Raw genomic sequence first — 20,700 nt, 5'->3', positions numbered from 1 at the left:
GCTTGTGGAATTCCAGGGACAACCTTGGATGTCATTCCTCAGGTGCCATCCATTTTTTATATTAACTTTGATTTGTATTTATTTTATGCTGAATTTATTCCCAAGCCATAAGTGTTTATGTTTCTTCAGGGATATCTTTTTATTCTGTGCAACTTCTTCTGGCTTAAAGAACAATTTGTTCTTTCTTAGTGAAGATCATCTCAGTGTGACAGAGGGCATTCATGTATGGGTTAATGAGACCATAAACTCTGTAAGTTCAATAGCCCATCTTATTAGGTGCTTTGTTAACCTGTATGTGTTCAATGACTACAGATTCTACATATAAACCCTCAAGTTCAGCATTACTCTTTGCAATTTTAAATATATGCAGCAAAAACTCAGCATTGTTTTTGAAACATAGACACTATGTCTAGCCCCACTGTGTGACCTGGACACACCTACTCATTTCAATATTATACTACCAAAAGGGCACACATTACTTTTTTAAAGTGACATTTTTCAGATACTTGGTGGCTTTTCTCATGTGCATGCCCTTGATGAATTAGACAAGTTTCAGGGGTATTCCTAAAGGGAATACAAATATTTGAACCTCTTCATTTGTATGATTTTATAGAGTTTTCTAGGCCAAGAGAATAGTGAACTATTTTCATAAGTCACCTCAGGCTACTTAGAAGAAGAATCCTTATTTTTTTTCTATTTTAGAGGCAGTCTCTCCCTAGTCTAAAATTCTTCAAGTATGATGGCTGGCCAGTAAGCCCCAGGGAATCTGCCTGTCTCCATTTCCCCAGTGCTGGGATTACAAAATCACACCACTATGCCAGGCTTCTTTTTTGTTTGTTTGTCTGCTTGTTTTTATGAGGGTCCTGTGTATCAAACACAGGTTCTTGTGTTTGCAAAGCATGCACTTTACCAACTAATTTATCTTCCTAGCCTCTGCAGTTTGTAGTAATCAACCATATTTGGAGGTTCAATTATAGAATTGAAGCTTTATGCTTGAAATACCTGATCTCAATTACAACTGCTTATTGCACCTGCTACTTTTAATAACTAGCATTTTTCAGGGGTCAAACTGTTCTATGGTTTTTACTTTTTGGACTTTGTAGACCACCTTTAAAAATTCTTTGTGACATGATATTAGAATATTGAAAAATAATACATTTCTATGCCTTCATCTCTATTTTCAAAGATAAATTTAGCCATACTGGTACATACAATACTTAGGAAGCAAAAGTTCAAAGCCAGGCTGTATATGATGAGACACTGACTCAAAAATAAAATCAAATTAATAGCCGGGCGGTGGTGTGCACGCCTTTAATCCCAGTACTCGGGAGGCAGAGCCAGGCGGATCTTTGTGAGTTCGAGGCCAGCCTGGGCTACCAAGTGAGATCCAGGAAAGGCGCAAAGCTACACAGAGAAACCCTGTCTCAAAAAACCAAAAAAAAAAAAAATCAAATTAATTCAGTTAATGTTTTGGGTTGTTATATCAGACTTATTTGACCCCATAACATGAAGTGGCTGCAAGACGGGCTTCTGTATAGGACCTGATTCTCTTCAGTGGAATGTATCTTCATGATGTTTGATCACTTTCTGATTCGTTTTTTTTCTTTTACTTTTTTTAGATGGGGTAGGCACACACACTTGTATGTAGAGGTGAGAGAATAACTTTCAGAAGTCAATTCTCTCCATCTAGCATGTATGTTCCAGGGCTCAAACTCAGGTCATTAGGCTTGGTGATAAGTGCCCTTAATCACAGAGCCACCTTGACAGCATTATTAATATTGAGTTTATTAATATTGGTTTATTAATACTGAGTCTTCAGAACTATTTTTACATTTACAATATGAGTCTCTTGTCAAATATGTGGTTTGTCTCCAGTGTGGTGGTGCATGTCCTTAATCCTATCACTTGGGAGGCAGGGCATGAAGATCTCTGGAAGTTCAAGGCCAGCCTGGTCTATATATCTAGTTCTAAGACAAACAGAGAGAGCTACATAGCCTATGCCTCAAAAAATGTGATTTGCATTTACTTTCTCAGAGCCTAATATAGATTTAAATTTTCTTTTCATCCTTTTAACAGTCTTTTAGAAAGTAAAGGTGTTTTTACTCTAGGTCATTTTTTTTCTTTTGGGTTGGTTTTTTTTGGTGTCAAATCTATGAATTTTTCACCTAACCCTGCATACATTTCAAAGATTTTCTCATGTGTTTCAAGAATTTTATAGTTGTGTACTTTACATTTAAATGTATGGTCTATTTTGAGTTAATTTTTTTTTTTTTTTTTTTTTTTTTGGTTTTTCGAGACAGGGTTTCTCTGTGTAGCTTTGCGCCTTTCCTGGGACTCGCTTTGTAGCCCAGGCTGGCCTTGAACTCACAGAGATCCACCTGGCTCTGCCTCCCGAGTGCTGGGACTAAAGGCGTGCGCCACCACCGCCCGGCCCGAGTTAATTTTTTTAAAGTTTGACTCTTTGGCAATTTCATACATATACCTTTTGATCATATACATCTTCCATTACCCTCTCTAATCCCCTCCTATTCCTATTGAAGCACTTCTTCCCAACAAATAACCCTCTTGATTTTGTGTGTGTGTTTTAAGCTTAATTAGGATTGCTTACATGAGCATGAGTAGGAGGTTATTTAAGAGAGTATAGGCAACATCTACTGGCTACACCACTGAAGAAAATGGATCTTCTTCCCCAGTAGCCATTAATTGCCAATAGTTCATTCCTCAAGGGAAGAGTGGAGCTTCCCAGCCTGCTCCCCTGTCCATGATGGAATGTTCAAGAGCCAAATCTTATGTAGGTCTTATGAAGTTAATCATAGCTGCTATGATCTCACGAATGCAGTAGCCATATCATGTCCAAGAGATAGTGTTTTACAACATTTCTCCCTATCCTCCAACCCTTTAGTAGTATGTTTACATATAGATTTTTCATAGCTCTTAAGTTTTGTTAGCTTTTCCTCCTATTCCTTCATCTCTCTCTCTTCCACCCACCTTATTTCTGTTTTACCCATTCTAAATAACAGTATTCTCCTCACAACTTTTGTATCACTTGTATTCCACTATTTCCTTCTCAAGGCACTTTTCTAGCTTCCTGGTCTTTTGTTTTGTTCTTGTTTTTTGGAGACAGGGTTTCTCTGTGTAGCTTTGGAGCCTATCCTGGAGCTCACTCTGTAGACCAGGCTGGTCTCGAACTCACAGAGATCCACCTGGCTCTGCCTCCGGAGTGCTGAGATTAAAGGCATGCACCACCACTGCCCAGTTTGCCTGGTCTTTATAGACACTCCAAGTTAACACAACATCTACATACATTTTCAAAGCTAGGATCCACATATGAAAGAGCTTTGTTTTTGAGTGTCTGGGTTACCTCAATATTTTCTAGTTCTATCCATTTTTAGCAAATTTCATAATTTCACTTTTTAAATTTTCTTAAATTATTATTTTATTTCTTATGCATATAGGTGTTTGGCTGTTCGTATGGCTTTTTTATTTAATTTGTATTATATTTAATTTGTATTTATTTTTAAATTGTATGGGTGTTTTGCCTGCATATATGTCTGGGCAGTGTCCACAGAGGCTAGAAAAAGGTTTGGATCCCCTGGGACTGGAGTTTAAAATGGTGTGGGTATCCATGTAGGTGCTAGGAATTGAACCCAGATCCTCCGGAAGCAAAGACAGTACTCTTGATGCCTAAACCATCTCTCCAACACCCTTTTAAAAAATAAACATTTTGAGATAGGATCTTGCTTATAGCCCAACCTAGCCTTGAACTCATGGGCAATCTTACTACCTCAGCTTCCTGAGTGTTAGGATTACAGGCATGAGCCACCAAGTTCTCAGTTCCTTGGGATTTTTCTACATACAATATCATATCACCTGAAAATAAGAATGGTTTTCTTTCTTCCTTCCCAGTCTCTTCATCTTTTATTTTCTTTGCTGACTTATTACAGTGGCTAAAACTTGAGGTATCACATTGAGAAGAGAGACTCTTACCTTCTATCCAGTCTTAGGTGGAAAGCATTCAGTCTTTCAGTATTAAGTATGATATTAACCTTTAGGGTTTTTATAAATGTTGCTTATCAAGTTGAAGAATCTCACCTTTGCTCCTAAACCATTATAATTTTTATCATCTCATATTCTCTTTCTGTATGAAATGGTAGGAGCATGTGGATTTGTCTCCTTTAGCCTGTTAATATCATAGATTGTGATGGAAGTATTTGAATATTGACTATATTTGCATTGTTGAAACAAGCCTTCATATATTAGCTTGGGCTGCCATAATAAAATCCCGTAGGTTGAATGCCTTTAACCACAGAAACTTACTTCTCAAAATTCTAAAGACTGAACTTCTCAGGATTAAGGTCCAGCTGGATTCAGCTTCTGATAAGGGTGTTAGTTTTTCCTGCTAGTATGACATTTTCTTCGTGAACATGCAGAGAGAATGAATTCTTTCTCTTTGATAAGGGTGATAGTCCCATTAGATTAGAGCTTTATCTGTATAGCCTCACTTAACTTTAACTACCCGTATTACCCTGTCTCCAAACACAGTCACATTGAGGTTAGTTTTTGGCTGTGGAATGACACAATTCAGTATATAACACCCAGTTTATTTGAATTTAGAATTTTTTGGTACAATGCTTGATACAATTTGGTGATACTTTGTTAAGAATGTCTTGTCTATGTTCGTGACATGAGAAAAACCCTGTGTTATTTCTTCATGATGTTTTTATTAAGTGTTATATTATAGAGATGATACTGACCTAATAAAATAGTTGGGGAGGCCTTGTACAGGCTTCCACAGCTGCTGTGAGTTCATGATTGTAACAGTCCTGTCATACCCAGAAAATATCTGCACAAGGCCTGTACAAGATCAAGTCCCAGTTAGCCTTCTGGTATGGAAGGAGGAAGGGATTCTAAGTCCTCCACCTCTAGCTGAGGAGTTAATGGCAATTGGTGGCTGTTGGAGGAAAGTCATTTTTCTTTAAGGATATAGTCCCTTGGCAGGTCAAACCATGCTCTGGTGGATGGCCCCACACCCATGATTATATGGGGAACACAAATTGAACTGAGTGAGTTATAAAAATAAAGGGCATGAAGTTAGGAGGGAGGTGGAGGATCGATCTGGGAGAAATTCACAGGGGGAGTGGAGGCTGAATATAATAAAATACATTGGAAATATATTAAAAATTTCAAATTAATAAAAGTATTATGCTAAAAATAAATTTTATATTTTAGGTGGGGAATATTCTACCCTTTTATTTTTCAGAAGATATTATATGAAATTAGTGTTGATTCTTTTTACATTTATTTTTATTTTTAATTATGTGAGGTAGAGAGAAGGAGTATGGATATGCGCACATCACATACATGCAGGTGCCTGTGGAGGCCATAGGTATTGGATTTTTTGTAGCTGGGGATATGAGCTGGTAGATAGTTTGTGAACATTTGCTGATTTGTTTGGGATCTGATGCCATTCATTGTGTCTCTATACCTAGTCCATAGTGGCTGGCAAAGAAAATCATAATATCCTAGGATTTTCTCTAAAGCAGTGGTTCTCAGCCTGTGGGTCTCAACTCCTTTGGGGGGTTGCATATCAGATATCCTGCATATCAGATATTTGCATTGCAATTCATAACAGTAGCAAAATACAGTTATGAAATAGCAACAAAATAAATTTATGGTTGGGAGGTCACTACAACATGGGGAACTGTATTAAAGGGCCGCAGCACTAGAAAAGTTGAGAACCACTTCTGAAGCTATAGAAGTCTGTCTCTCTGTCTCTCTCTGTCTCTGTCTCTCTCTAACCAGAAGTTTGTGCGTGCATGCTTGTGTGCGTGCGTGAGTGCGTGCGTGCGTGCGTGCGTGCGTGCGTGCGTGCGTGTGTGTGTGTGTGTGTGTGTGTGTGTGTAAATGATGATTTAAGCTGTCTTCTAAAAAGGCCTTGGCTGGGGATATTAATACACCTGTAATCCCAGCACTTGGGAGGCTGAAGCAGAGAACAAAGCAAGAACCTGTCTCAAAAAAAGAAATCTTCCAGGCATGGTAGTACATGCCTTTAATCCCATTACTCAGAAGGCAGAGGTAGGTGGATCTCTGTGAGTTGGAGACTAGCCGAATCTACATGGTGAATTTCGAGATAGCCAAGGCTGCATAGTGAAACCTTACTTCAAAAAGCCAAAAATAAAATAAAATCCCAATATAACATTTTCACAGATCTTCTCCTCTATCATAAATTCAATAACTTCTCTTATAAATTTACATTAATTTGACCTTTTATCAATGTATTTTCTTACATTTGGTATTATTGTTTTAGTCCTTAGATTCAGACTTTAGTTCATTATACTAAATGGAAAGATGACGAAGATGACATCACCATTCTAATTATCATTATGATAAGCTTTGCATTGAAATATGATGTACACCCAGAAAATATAGAATGCGTAATTGTATAGCTGAATGAATTTTCATGAATTAAACATATTCATTTAACTGCCACTCAGATCAAGAAATAGAACATTACCAACACCCCAGAAGCCTTTCTTCTGCTCCCTGCCAGTAACTGACCTCCCTCACCGTAGGTAACAGTTTTGCCAGTTTTTGAACTTCATATAAATAGAATCCTATAGTATGTATTCATTTGAGACTGGATTGTTTTGTTCATCATTATGCTTGTGAGATCCATCCATGCTGTTGCATGTAATAGTTCATTAATTTTCATTCATGCATCATATTTCATTGTGTGAATATGCCACAATTTATCCACTCACCTTTAGTAGACATTTAGGTTGTTTCCAGCTATTGTAGAAACTGAACCTTTTTATACTCATGTTTGTACATTTTTATTAAATATATACCTAGGAGTAGATTTGCTAGGTCAAAGGACATATATCTGTTCATAACCTATATATACCCTATAACTATAATATTTGCTGCCAAAGTTGCTTCTATCAATTCATGCCCAAGCCGGCAATGTAATAATAGGTCTATTTGCTTCAGTTTCTTAACCATCACTTAGACCTTCATAGACTAGTTTGGGGTCAGTCTTTTAAATATTAGCCATTCTGATAGATAACAAGAGATTATGATTCAGTATCTATGATAGTTACTGAGGTTGAAAGCCTTTTAGTTGTTTATTTGCCATAAGAGGTAGCTTCATTTATGAAGTATCTGTCTAAATCTTTTGCTTAGTTTTTAATTGGATTTTTTGTCTATCTTTAATTGCAAATATCATCTACCCCATGAATTGCTTTTTCACTCTCTTTTAATAACCATAGTTTTAGTATATGTGTTTTTTCAGTTTTTTCCTTTTGTGTTTGATGGCATTTGTGTTTCATTTAAAATATCTTGGCCTACCCTGATGTTATAAACATATTCTCCTTTGTGTTCTTCCGGAAGCTTTATGAAAATAAGCTTCAATCAAGAAAATTTATAATCTACCTTTTTCCTTGTACAATTTAAAGCACTTGAGATGAATCATTAGCTATAAAGTCTTTTTTTAGAAAAAGATATCTTGGAAAAATTCAAATATTCTATAATTGCCTTGTAAGGCCATACACCAAAGAAGCGCTGTATCTTGAAGTCTCTGGAGAACATGTATTTTGTCCTTTTCAGTTGAAAACAGGCCTCTGAATTCAGTTCCCAAAATTTTAGCTTCAATTCTTAAAATTTCTGCATTTTCCTCAAATATTTATTGCTTTTGGTTTTGGATCTCCATGTGATAGAAGAATTTTAATGTACAAATATGTAGTTATTAACTATTCAAAATACATTATTTGGAATCATAGGCTTTGGGAAGAATGCTTAGAAGAAAATATGTACTTTCTATACTGGTCAACTATACATATTACATGTATTGATATGTTTATTAATTCTCCTACATATATAATGACTCTAGAATTAAATTAGCTCTCAAATCCTTCCAGAGGAATGGTTTTCATTATTTTATGATAACATGAGTGTGTGTATCTGTTCCTTTCTCTCTCTCTCTCTCTCTCTTTTTTTTAGATAATCCACACTGTTCTTTTAAAAAAGTGCCATGAAATAATAATCCAGATTTCCTCTTGGTTATATTTTCTGATGCCTCATCTGGTACTTAAACCATCAGTTATAGAATAAGTTGTAGGCATGAAAAATTTCTATTTCTTCCCCTGATTGGTTTTCTTGCCTTGGGTTCTTAGGTATCAGGAGGGCTATGGATTTGCTCAAGCTCACTACAAAAGTCGATGCAATAATAGGAATCTTTTATTCCATTATGTAGCCCTGGCCCAGACATATGGTTGGGAAATATGTTGCTGGAGAGCTTCTCTCCAGGCTCCACCAAGCCCCGCAGTCCCACAATCCACATATAAAATAATCACTCAGACTCTTATATTACTTATAAACTGTATGGCTGTGGCAGCCTTCTTGTTAACTGTTCTTATATCTTAAATTAACCCATTTTTATAAATCTATACCTTGCCACGTGGCTGGTGGCTTACCAGCGTCTTTACATGCTGCTTGTCCTGGCGGTGGCTGCAGTATCTTCTCCTTCTTCCTGTTTCCCCAATTCTCCTCTCTCCTTGTCCCACCTATACTTCCTGCCTGGTCACTGGCCATCAGTGTTTTATTTATATAGAGTGATATCCACAGCAGAAATACCTTGAGTTTATGCAACTCTATGATCTCTTGAGTTTAACTCATTTGCATAATGGAAGTAGTAAGAAATATAACACTAATGTTATTGTTTTTATTATATACCATACCAAATATTTTATTTCATGTAAGCGTAGTAATCTTACCAGTTTGGTGTTATTTTAATAACTTTAATAAAAGTTAATTTAATAACTTTATTATTGTTGTCCCTACTTTTTTACAAAGAAAACTGAACCTTATCTAAATTAAGTAATTTTTCAGGACCACTTTACAAATGAATAACAGAAAACAAAACAGGCTTGTGTGAGTCTAAAACCTGTGCTCTGCACTACCATCTAGTAGTCTATCATGGAAGAAAATCATAGATTTTGCTGAGGTGTATATTTAAGCATGATACCTTTGTGCAGATAACACTCATTACCAGATTTTTATCTTCTAAATATACTTGGTGTCATTAGACCAAGAACACAAAATACATTAACATTTTCTTATAATAAATAGTAGTAAGGTCCAGATCTGTGGAGGTGAATGAAGTATATCATTATCAGTCAAAAAGTTCACAGCAAATGATGAAACTGAATTCACAGAACCATTTGATTCTAAAAAGGGGTCTGCCATATCTCCCAGAGTGAATAGCAGGGCATGATCCCCAGTATGACCAGAGCCGTTTGGCTTATTTTGTCAGTACCTGAAATATGCCATTTGTTAATTGTTACCAATGTCTTTCTATTGCTTTTCTAGGATTATATCTGAAAAAGTAAAGGAAGTTCTCTTTGTCCGGCCCCGGAAATATATCCGTTGCTCCAGCCCAGAGTCTGCAGAGCCTGGCTATATCAATACCCTAGAGCTGGCAGCATCTACATGCCGCTATGACCTAGATGACATGGACACCTTCTGGCTTCAGGAACTCAATGAAGACCTTGGAGAAATGGGTAAGTTGTTTTCTTACAAGTAAGTTGTACATTAACTTCACCAATGATTTTTTTTTAAGTTTTAGAACCCTATAAAACTTACTTTCATCTTGTTTTCCTTTCTTACCCACCCTTTCACTTATTTTTATTTTTGAAGAAATGAGTTATTCAAGTGCATAAAATATAGCAGTATTTTATCAATATTAATTTTAATCTATATTAAAATAGATTAATAAAATTTAAATGACCTTCATTTTTCAGTACAGTAGCACAGACATAGATGGCACATAAGTTTCATGAAGTTGTTTCATAATGCTAAATGTTAGTGTAGGTTGATTGAACTTCTGGTTTGAAAGGATACTGAGACCTATTCTTGGATCAGTCTTGAAAATAACTCTTAATGGGCAAGGCCATAGGTAGAGGTGTGTCTTCGAGGTGTTAGAGAAAAGGTCTATCTACAGCATTTAACACTATCCCACTACAAGTGACAAGTTACTTTTTATAGGCTTCTATTTTGTTGCTCAAAATGGTAGGCCTATGGAAAAATATATCCAAAGTAGTTCTTAGCTACCTTCAGTGAGTTCTCTGTGTTAAAGCTAGTATATGAATACATGTAAAAAAAGTTAAAATTATATTTAAATCCTCTTTGGCATGGTGATGGAAGTTATTCTGCTAACAACTAAATCTTAATTTTTGCTCTTAGAATTTTAGTATGTTTTGTTTTCTATTAATTTGTCCTCTAAGAGGAATTGGGAGTAGCCAATGTAGAGTAAATCACAGAGAATGGAATAGTTTGATAGAAAAAATGGTCATTCAGTACAGAGAATACAAATGTATACCTAAAATATATTTTGCGTCCCTAATATTAACATATTTCTTTGCCATGATGCATTTGTCAGATGAAGAAACCAGCACAGGTACCATCACCATTAACTGATATTCCAGACTTTTTTGGGCTTTCGATTTTTTTCTCTACTAATCTTTTTCTTGTCTGGGATCCCATCCAGGACAACACATTTCATTTAATCTCAGAAGTGTTTTTATATATTTAGGGGTGAGACCTCATGGCTTCTTTCCCTGTCTACTTTAGCATGTCTGTTTGTGTCGTCCTTGTTCAGCTCATGTTTAGGTAGTCATGTTGGTGAGATTTTATGTGTATAGCTTCTCACATCACTAGGAGATACAATCTCACAGCAAACGCCCTGGTCTTCTTGCTTTTACAATCATTCTGCTCCCTCATCTGCAATGTTCCTTGAGCATTAGTGGACATATTTTGTAGATACATCAATTGAGACTGTGCTCCACAACTCACATTTTGATTGATTGTGGTTTTCTGTGGTGATCTCTATCTATACAAGTTTCCTTGATGAAGGGTGAAGACTACACTTATCTGTGGACATAAGGACAAGTGTTTAGAATGTAATTAGGGATTGTACTGGTTTATTAAAGTAGAGGTTGTAGGTTCTCTTTCAATATCCATGACTTTGCTTGCACTGAGTAATTAGCTAGGTTTCCAGTACAGTTTTCCTCTTAAGTGGATTTTAAGTTCAATTAGAGAGCTATTGCTTACTGCCAAGATATGCATACCACTATTGCATCCTTGGAGTTATTGTGCTATGCTCAACCCTACACAAAGAACTACAGGCAATTCAGCAATGCTGAGAGCAAGAGAAATAGAGAAGAGCACAATGATTGGTTACCCAGTACCAAATGGTTAACCCTAAAAACATACATACATGTAACATTATACAGATTGAACAGGTTATATTTAGGAACATATATGTATATACACATTCATGGAACAACAGTTAATGAAAAAAGAATCCATGGATTTGAAGGAAAATCAGGAAAGTATATCAAAAGGTTTGGAGGGAGAAATGATGTGAATATATTAAAATCTCAAAAAAATAAAAATTGAGAATTTTGCCTATATGTGTGTATATGCACTGCATACATGCCTGGTGTCTGCGAGGACCAGAAGAAGGCATAAAATCCCTTGGAACTTGAGTGATGAATGGTTAAAAGCCACCATGTAGGTACTGGGACTTAATCCTAAGTCCTCTGGAAGAACAAGTGCTCTAAACCACTGAACCAATTCTCCAGCCCCTTTAGAAGAGTTTTTAAGGAGGATTGCCTTCTGTCAAGTTTTTCCATAGAATGAATGATATTATAGTCACATATTTTAGAGCTTAAAATAAACTTTTAAAAATTATGTTAAGTTAAGCATTTTTGTTCAAATTAAAGAATTTAAAATGTATTCTGACTACATAGTGGGTACTATACTAAGCTATGAGCAAATATCTCATCCTTACATGTTAATGAATTTGGTATTACCCTTATTTTATAGTTAAGAACAGTAAGATAGTGAAGTTTACATAGCTAATATGAGATAAGGTTGGAATTTGAATCCAAGTTCTCATAACTAGACTCTATAACTCTGCTTTTTAAAATTAGCTTACAAAGTAGCAAGTTTCTTTATTACATTTTCATAATACTGAGTTTTGGTTGACCCTGTCCCCAGTCCCTCATCTCCCTACTTCCCATCCCTGTTTAAGCCCTTACAGTCTTGGTATTCCCCCTTCTGTTTTCAAATCACATGTTATATTACCTTTCCTATCCCTCTTTCTTAATTAGGGCCTCTTTTTTTCTCATCTCATAGATCCTTTTCTATTTTCCTGAACTCTATACATAATCACTCTCACATAAATATAAATATATTAAAATTAAACTCTAGGCTCCACATATGAGTGAAAACATGTTTATCTCTCGGAGACCAGGTTACCACACTTAGTACAATATTTTCCAATTATATCCATTTTCCTGTGAATTTTATTTTTATGATTTGATAAAGTTCTGCTGTATATATGTATTGTATTTTTATCCTCCATTCATCAATTGGGCATTTATTTTGGCTGATTCCATTTCCTTGATATTGTCAATAGAGCAGCAGTAAAAAAAACATGGATATGCAAATATCTGTGTGATGAGATATAGAGTTCTTTGGGTATATACCAAAACTAGACACTATGCATTTTTTTCCTACATATATATGTGTATATAAGTGTGTGTATATATATGTCTAGGCTGAAGAATAAGCCTGAGAAAATTTGCTTCATAAATAGATAAAATTTTAAAAGGTAATTCATACAGATTTGAAAATTCTTTATGATGTCTTACATTACAAATATTGTTGTGTAAATTTATCTTGGATTATTTTGAAAATTATTTCTTAGCTTCTAAGAATAAATAAATAATGTCCCAAAAAAAATCATTGGTTCTCTTAAGAAGAAAAATACTTAGTTTTTTACCAGCATCAGCCCTATGAATCTTTCAGTTGGGTTACGTGTGGAGGGTGAGGAGAAAAATAAAAGTATGAAAAGAAAAAAGAATCAGAAAGAAAAGGTAATTCCAGAATTACATTTAAATCTTTGTGAATGTTAAGAGGTTTCTATTACTGTTTGTCATTGAAAATAGTATTTGATTTTTTTAAAAATTAGGTTTAAAAACAATATTTCATATACATAGTCATGTATGCATATTACCTAGAATTTTCTTTTATGGGTAATACATTATCATATGAAAAATTCCTGATACTTCTTAGTGAAGATAAGTTACTAATAATACATTGTTTGTGTTCAAAGAAGTAAGAGATTTAAATGCTCCAAATTAATAGTGTTCAAAGTTACACCTTTTGGTGAAAGTCCTATATTAGTAGGAATAAGAGAAAATCAATTAAAGTTTTAGCAGGAGACTAACAAGAATTTATTTTTTAATTTTTTATATATTTATGTATGTGGGGGTACTCATATACCACATCTCGTATGCATGTGTGTGGAGGAGAACTTTCAAAAGTTGATTCTCTGCTTCCACCATGAGGGTCCCAGGAATTAAAATCAAGTCATCAGACTTAGCAGCAAGTGCCTTTATCCACTGAGCCATTTACTAGCCCCATGACTATAATTTAGTAAAAACTGTAAGCATCTAATTTTTTAAGAAAATGTGCTAAAATGTATTTCTTCATTAATGTATCAAATGCTAATTTTATTATATTGGTGTGTTAGAATTTCCCTAGTTAAAAAAAATTCCTTGAAATCTGGTTGCTTTAGATCAGAAAAAAGATGTCTTTATTCTTTAGCACCCTACCTACCCCCCTGCAGTGGATGATTTGGGAATGACAGCTGACAGATGTGTTGGCTGATTGTTTTTATTCTTGTGCAGGTTATGGGCCAATTGATGAGACTCTTATGGAAAAGACAATAGAAGTTCTGGAACGCCATTGCCATGAAAATATGAACCATGCTATTGAAACAGAAGAAGGGCTAGGAATAGAATATGATGAAGATGTGATCTGTGATGTGTGCCGGTCTCCAGACAGTGAAGAAGGGAATGATATGGTATTCTGTGATAAGTGTAACGTCTGTGTGCATCAGGTTAGTGAAAATGGAGACCACCCCCTCATACAAGGTCAACGTTAGTGTCAAAGTCAAGAGGCAACTTTTAGGAGTTGGTTCTTCTATGTTGGGATTCAGGGGATTAAACTAAGATCATCAGGCTTGGTCCAAGTGCCCTTCCTGATGAACCACCTCATTGGTCCATGGTCAACATTTTTGAACCTCAGTGATTACTATTTCTAACACTCATATCTGGAAAGTGTCTTATATTTAAAGGTGAAAATAAAATTAGGCTCTGCTGTTCTTCAGTACTTCTCTAGAAACATTATTTCTTATGATCCCTAAGCTGCTTTACCTACTAATATTCCTCCAAGAGGCTAAACCTGGGTCTTTATTATGTCATTTCATGTCTAGACCATTGAGATTTTTATCATTTGATTCACTCAGGAAGTCCCTATGCTTGCCTAGGAGACTCTCCTCTACATTGGAGATATTCCTCTGCCTTAGAATCTTTAGGACATCATAACTGACCCATTATCAGTAACATATATAGAGAGAAGGCAAGATTTCTTATTTTAGTACCTGAGGCCCTCCCTATCCCAGAAACTAGGTCAACCGTACTTTTAGAGACCACAGTATTCATGGACTCTAAAGGACTGTCTTAACACCTTAGTATTACAAACAATATAAGGAAAGGTTAAGTGACTTTACCCAAGTTATTTGACATTCATTCTGTCACACTGTCATATTAATAATGCTAACATTAATGGTATCGGCACTCATTTCAACTCTTGCCCATATCCTATGCTCTGTTTTGTGGTAAAACAGGGTCACTTAAGGTACAGTGATTAATATTGCTAACACTATCCTATCTCCATTTTACAGCCATGTCTGAATTAAAAAACTCTTCTGAGAACTAGAGATGGTTCAGTTGGTGAAGTACTTGCTGCCAAAGCATGAGAACCTGAGTTCCCAAAATACATGTACAGGGGCACACATGGAGAGTCAGAGATAGGATTCCTGGTAATTGCTGGCCAGCCTGTCTACCTGAATCAAGCTCCAAATCCTTTGAGAAACCCTGGTTCAATAAACAAGGTAGAGGCCAATTGAGAAAAATATTCAGCAGTGACCTCTGACCTACACACACACACACACACACACACACACACACACACACACACACACACACACACACAAGTACCTATGTATACATGAGCATACCTACACACAGTCTTGTCTCCTACCTTAAGTTATCAAAGTGTACATATCTTCCAAGCTATAGTTCAATTCTCGACTTCTCCCACCTGACTGAATTTTTTCCTCTTCTGAACATGTTGTGTATTTTACTTATATTATTAGTTTATCTAACAAACATTGTAAATGCACTAAGCACCATCAATGAGCCAGGACTTTGCTGCATTATTGTGACATAGTGATGAAGAATCAGATAGGCTTTCTCCCCCTGCTCCCAGGAAAACCACAGTATAATGACTAAAAAGAAACTACCAATTTACCAGAGTGCCAGGCGATTTTATAGATTATAAATCCATGTGGAAATGCAAGGTAAAAAACAACTTCCAATAAGTGGCACCCATGCTGAATCTTAATGAGTAAAAACAGATGTCAGTTAAACCAGAGAGGTCTGTTCAATCAGAAGAGAATATATGTTTGTGGCAAGTAGTCAAAGTGGGCAAAATATTTTGGAACCATCTATGAGTACTTTAAGAATAGAGGAGTGGAGTAGGAAAATCCAGGAGCTGGGGGTATGGAAGGAAAAAAGGCACACATGTGAAGGATCTTCTGACAAACTAATAAATTTCTGATTTATTCCATCAACCCTAAAAGGATATTTTTATTCTAGAAAGATAATTTTGGTCAAAACTACTAGAACGATGAGCCTACATAACATAGGAGATAGGGTGGGCAGTGGTGGCACACACGTTTAATCCCAGCACTCAGGAGGCAGAGCCAGGTGGATCTCTGTGAGTTCGAGGCCAGCCTGGTCTTTAGAGTGAGATCCAGGACAGGCACCAAAACTACACAGAGAAACCCTGTCTCAAAAAACAACAACAACAAAAAACATAGGAGATAGAAAATAACCAGGACTTAAGACTTCTTTGGGTCGCCTAACCATAGCCTTCTGTATCATAGGAGGATACCAGAATTTTTTGTCACCACTTAACTTAATCACTGTTCTATTGTTGTAAAGAGACACCATGACCAAGGCAACTCTTAAGAAAGAAAGCATTTAATTGTTCATAGTTTCAGAGGTTTAGTCTGTTATTATCATGGGAGGGAACATGGTGGTAGGCAGGAACTGGAGCAGTAGCTGAGAGCTACATCCTGATCCATAGGCAAAGAGAGTGACTCTTGGTTTGGCATGGAATTTTGAAACCTCAAATCCCACCCTAGTGACACACTTCAACAAGGCCAAACCTCCTAATCCTATTCTTTCAAATAGTGCCACTCTCGAGTGACTAAATATTCAAATATACAAACCTATGGTGGCAACTATTATTCAGACCACCATACCTTTAAAGGTTAAAATTTAACCTTTTTCTTCATTTACTTCTATCTTTAAAATAGTGAATTTAGAAATTTTATTTTTATTGTACCAATTATTGGCATTTGTATTATATTTTCAATGGAAGCAATTCTTTATGACTTAACTATGAACTTAAAGTATCTGATAGTACAGATGCATAGATCCTCTCATACAGTTAATTTCAAAATTAGAAATCTCTGAACCAGAACTGATTTGTGGACAATACCAGAATTTCGCTAATATGAGGCTGTTTATAGTCTTTACCTATTTTATGCAAATACAATTTTAGAGAAATATTATATGGTATTGTTCCTGGTACCACTGGGCTTATATACTATACCATATGTATAACTTTCCTAAGATCTGAACAGTTCTGAACTTCATAATGTTTCTTATCAAAGAGGTTTCAGATAATTATTGATCTATAGTAGGCTTGAAGGCAATAAGGCAGAGGTCATCTGTATTTGTTTTCTGTGTTTGTCTTTTACAATTAGGGCAAAATATTAAAGAATTGTTCTCAGGTTTTTTTTTTTTTTGTTTGTTTTTTTGTTTTTTCGAGACAGGGTTTCTCTGTGTAGCCTTGCGCCTTTCCTGGAACTCGCTTTGGAGACCAGGCTGGCCTCGAACTCACAGAGATCCGCCTGACTCTGCCTCCCGAGTGCTGGGATTAAAGGCGTGCGCCACCACCGCCCGACTGTTCTCAGGTTCTTTTACTAACAAAATTAGCTGTAACATAATAATCTCCCCCAAGAATATGGCATTTGTTTTAGAAACACACCAAGTCACTATGAATGATAATCTTCTCACACTTTGGCAATAACAGCTTACTGGACCTTGGAAACTATAATCTGATATATGTGGATGCTGGGAATATATGAAATTTCATAAAAAGAGCTTCTTCCAATCTGGGCATGGCAGTACACTTGAAGCAGGAGATTTCGTGAGTTTGGTGGGCTACCTAGCAAGTTAAAGTGGGTGTGATTACTTGAATCATAAATAACTACTTAGGTTAGAGCTCCCTCTGTTGACTATAAAGTAACTTAAATAATAATTTAGAATATTGGTTTGCTCTCTAAAAGAATAGTGACATATTGGCACCTGGATTTGTTAAACATAATTTACCTTCTTTGTTCCACCACATTGTGTTCAGTGTTTGTTCTTCAGTGACAACAATACATTATTTTAGAAGTTTGTATCAATAGACTTTAGATTTTAACATCATTCAACTTAATTTTTTCTTAAAAACATGTGAAAGTTTATTAAAACCATTCCAGGTTCTTTTGTGTGTATCCATTTCTGCTTCTTAGTATAAATATTGAATACTTAGATAGAAATTGGATTAAATTCAGCTAATAGCACATACTATAGGGTTTTGTTTTGTTTTGTTTTTTCTTTGTGATAAAGGCTTTATTTAAAACTTTTTTTAATTTTATAATTTGATTTAATTTTACATATTGGCCACGGATTCCCCTGTTCTCCTTCCTCCAACCCCCCCACTTAGCCCACCCCCCATTCCCATCTCCTCCAGGGCAAGGACTCCCCTGGGGATTCAGCTTAACCTGGTAGATTCAGTCCAGGCAGGTCCAGTCCCCTCCTCCCAGGCTGAGCAAAATGTCTCAGCATAGGCCCCAGGTTCCAAACAGCCAGCTCATGCACTAAGGACAGGTCCCGGTCCCGCTGCCTGGGGGCCTCCTACATAGTTCAAGCTAATCAACTGTCTCACTTATCAAGAGGGCCTTATCCAGTTGGGGCTCCTCAGCTATTGGTTCATAGTTCATGTGTTTCCACTAGTTTTGACTATTTGTCCCTGTGCTTTTTCCAATCTTGGTCTCAACAATTCTTGCTCATACAATCCCTCCTCTTTCTCGCCAATTGGATTCTTGGAGCTCCACCTGGGGCCTGGCCATGGATCTCTGCATCGGCCTCCATCAGTCATTGGATGTTGTTTTGTTTTGTTAATTAAGAAAAATTTTTCATTCATTTTATACACCAATCAAATATCCCCTCTTTTCTCTTCCTGCCCCCCCAGCCTCCCCCTCCCAAGCCACCCCCACTCCCCCAACAAGAAGGCAAGGCCTCCCATGGGGAGGCACATCTAGTAGAGGCAAGTCCAAGCCCTTCCCCTGCCTCAAGGGTGCATGCAGGGAGATGCAAATCAAAATGACTCTGAGATACCATCTTACACCTGTCAGAATGGCTAAGATCAAAAGCACTGTTGACTGCTTATGTTGCAGAGGATGTGGAGCAAGGGGAACACTCCTCTAGTGTTGGCGGGAATGCAAACTTGTACAGCCACTTTTGAAATCAGTGTGGAGGTTTCTCAGAAAATTGGAAATCAGTCTTCCTCAAGACCCAGCTATACCACTCTTGGGCATATACCCAAGGAATGCTCAATCATACTGTAGTTTTTATAGCTGTCATGAATATAGTTGACACTGAGTCTGACATTCTGAAATTATCCTTAAAACATATTAGCAAACATATGCTAGTTTCTCAACAGAATTTACAACTGTCATCATTTGTGATCCATAAAAAAGTTGAGAATCACTATGATATATAAGCTTTTATGATCTTATGACGATTATACCTATAAAGGAGCTCACTCTAAATTATTTTGTGCTCCATAGAAAGACCAAGAGCATTCTTAGAACCAACCACTGACTTCAAACAGGCTGCAATTTGGGGAGGAATTTTTTTGTCATTCCCTGGCAACATTCTAGGTCTCAGAGAAAAGGGATTTCAAAGATAGGAACCTTATAAAATGATGCCCTACTCACATGTGAGCAGCCTCATTGAAGTCTAGCCTAGTTGGAAGTCCAGCTTGGGTTCTTGAGCTAAATTATTAATAATTTGTTCCCACAACACACCTACCTATTCAAACTAAGTAGGGAGAGGGGCATTTGTTATAAATCAGTGATGAAAGCTATGCCTAGTTACCTTCCATTCTCACTGAGGTTATGAAGCACAAGAACAAAACTAGTAGACTAAAATACAGATGCTGTTTAGTTGATGAGGGAAATCACATGAAGTAGAGGATGAGAGTCCGGCAGTAGGGCAGATACAAGACACATGGACATGAGAACTAGAGTGAACAGTTATGGAGATAACTGAGAGGCCTGCTTATACAAATTAGATACCATGTGTTTAACTATGATGGGAGGTGAGAAGAAATAGTAAGGTGTGAGTAGGTACAAACTTCAGATTAGAGGCCAGCAAACCTTTTCTTTAAAGGCTCAGAAACACTTTAGACTTTGCCAGCTATATTCAGTCCTATTCTGTGTTTTTTCTTTTTCCTCTTACAACTCTTTAAAAATGTAAAAAACATTCTCAGTGTTTTAGCCATATAAAACAGGTCTTAAGTAGTATCCAGTGCTGTGGGATGTTCTATATGTGCTGTGGGAGCCCGTTCTTGGGTTCCTCGTGCTTTACCCAGCAGGTCCGCATAGAGGATGATTAGGACCACAAGCCTGAGTGCAGGTGTCTGAGATGGTCTGCACTTGGCTGTGCTGGGGAATGGTCTGTATGTCAAGTTGCTCTGATTGGTCAATAAATAAAACCTGATTGGCCGTGGCTAGGCACGAAGTATGGGCGGGACTAACAGAGAGGAGAAATAAAAGAACAGGAAGGCAGAAGGAGTCACTGCCTGCAGCAGCTGCCAGGACAAGGAAGATGTAAAGTACCGGTAAGCCACGAGCCACATGGCAAGGTATAGATTTATAGAAATGGACTAATTTAAGATATAAGAACAGTTAGCAAGAAGCCTGCCACGGCCATACAGTTTGTAAACAAAATAAGTCTCTGTGTTTACTTGGTTGAGACTGAGTGGCTGTGAGACTGGTGGGTGAGAGATTTGTCCTGACTGTGGGCAAGGCAGGAAAACTCTAGCTACAAGCCAACACCTAGTTTAGATGATGGTGGGCAAATGAGATAAGAACAGGAGAAATCCCTGGAGAATTTACTGCTGTTCTTGATTTTACTGAAAAGAATTTGATGACTAAATAGAGTAAGGGTTAAAGCTATAAAGAATGAATAAACAAATTTAGAAATAAATTTATCCTAGAATAGTATGACAATGAGTTGGATGGAGCAGTAGTGGTGAGGATAGGGATGGAAAGGAAGTTCAGCCTTGGTGTACGAAGCAAGTACCAGGGACCAGTGAATGAGTAATAAAAAGCCAGAAATTTGATCTGAAAGATGGAAAAGGAAGCATGGTATAATGTGGAAAGGA

The 20,700-nt window shown here is 36.7% G+C and overlaps 1 protein-coding gene across 5 annotated transcripts in view; it reads left to right on the top strand.

Moving 5' to 3' along the window:
• Jade3 (jade family PHD finger 3) overlaps nt 1–20,700 on the top strand; it is a 137,457-nt gene that overhangs the window by 88,652 nt on the left and 28,105 nt on the right. For 4 of the 5 annotated variants that reach the window (XM_037199468.1, XM_028884698.2, XM_028884678.2 and 1 more), the window contains 3 exons: nt 6,495–6,572; nt 9,367–9,557; nt 13,755–13,966. In XM_037199468.1, coding sequence (XP_037055363.1) covers nt 6,495–6,572; nt 9,367–9,557; nt 13,755–13,966 — 481 coding nt within the window. The remainder of the gene's footprint in view (nt 1–6,494; nt 6,573–9,366; nt 9,558–13,754; nt 13,967–20,700) is intronic. The other variant, XM_028884687.2, reaches the window with a different exon arrangement.

Source organism: Peromyscus leucopus, chromosome X, assembly GCF_004664715.2.
Source record: "Peromyscus leucopus breed LL Stock chromosome X, UCI_PerLeu_2.1, whole genome shotgun sequence".
NCBI lineage: Eukaryota > Metazoa > Chordata > Mammalia > Rodentia > Cricetidae > Peromyscus > Peromyscus leucopus.
Note: the sequence above shows the minus strand (reverse complement) of the source record. Positions and strands in the feature narration are given on the sequence as shown.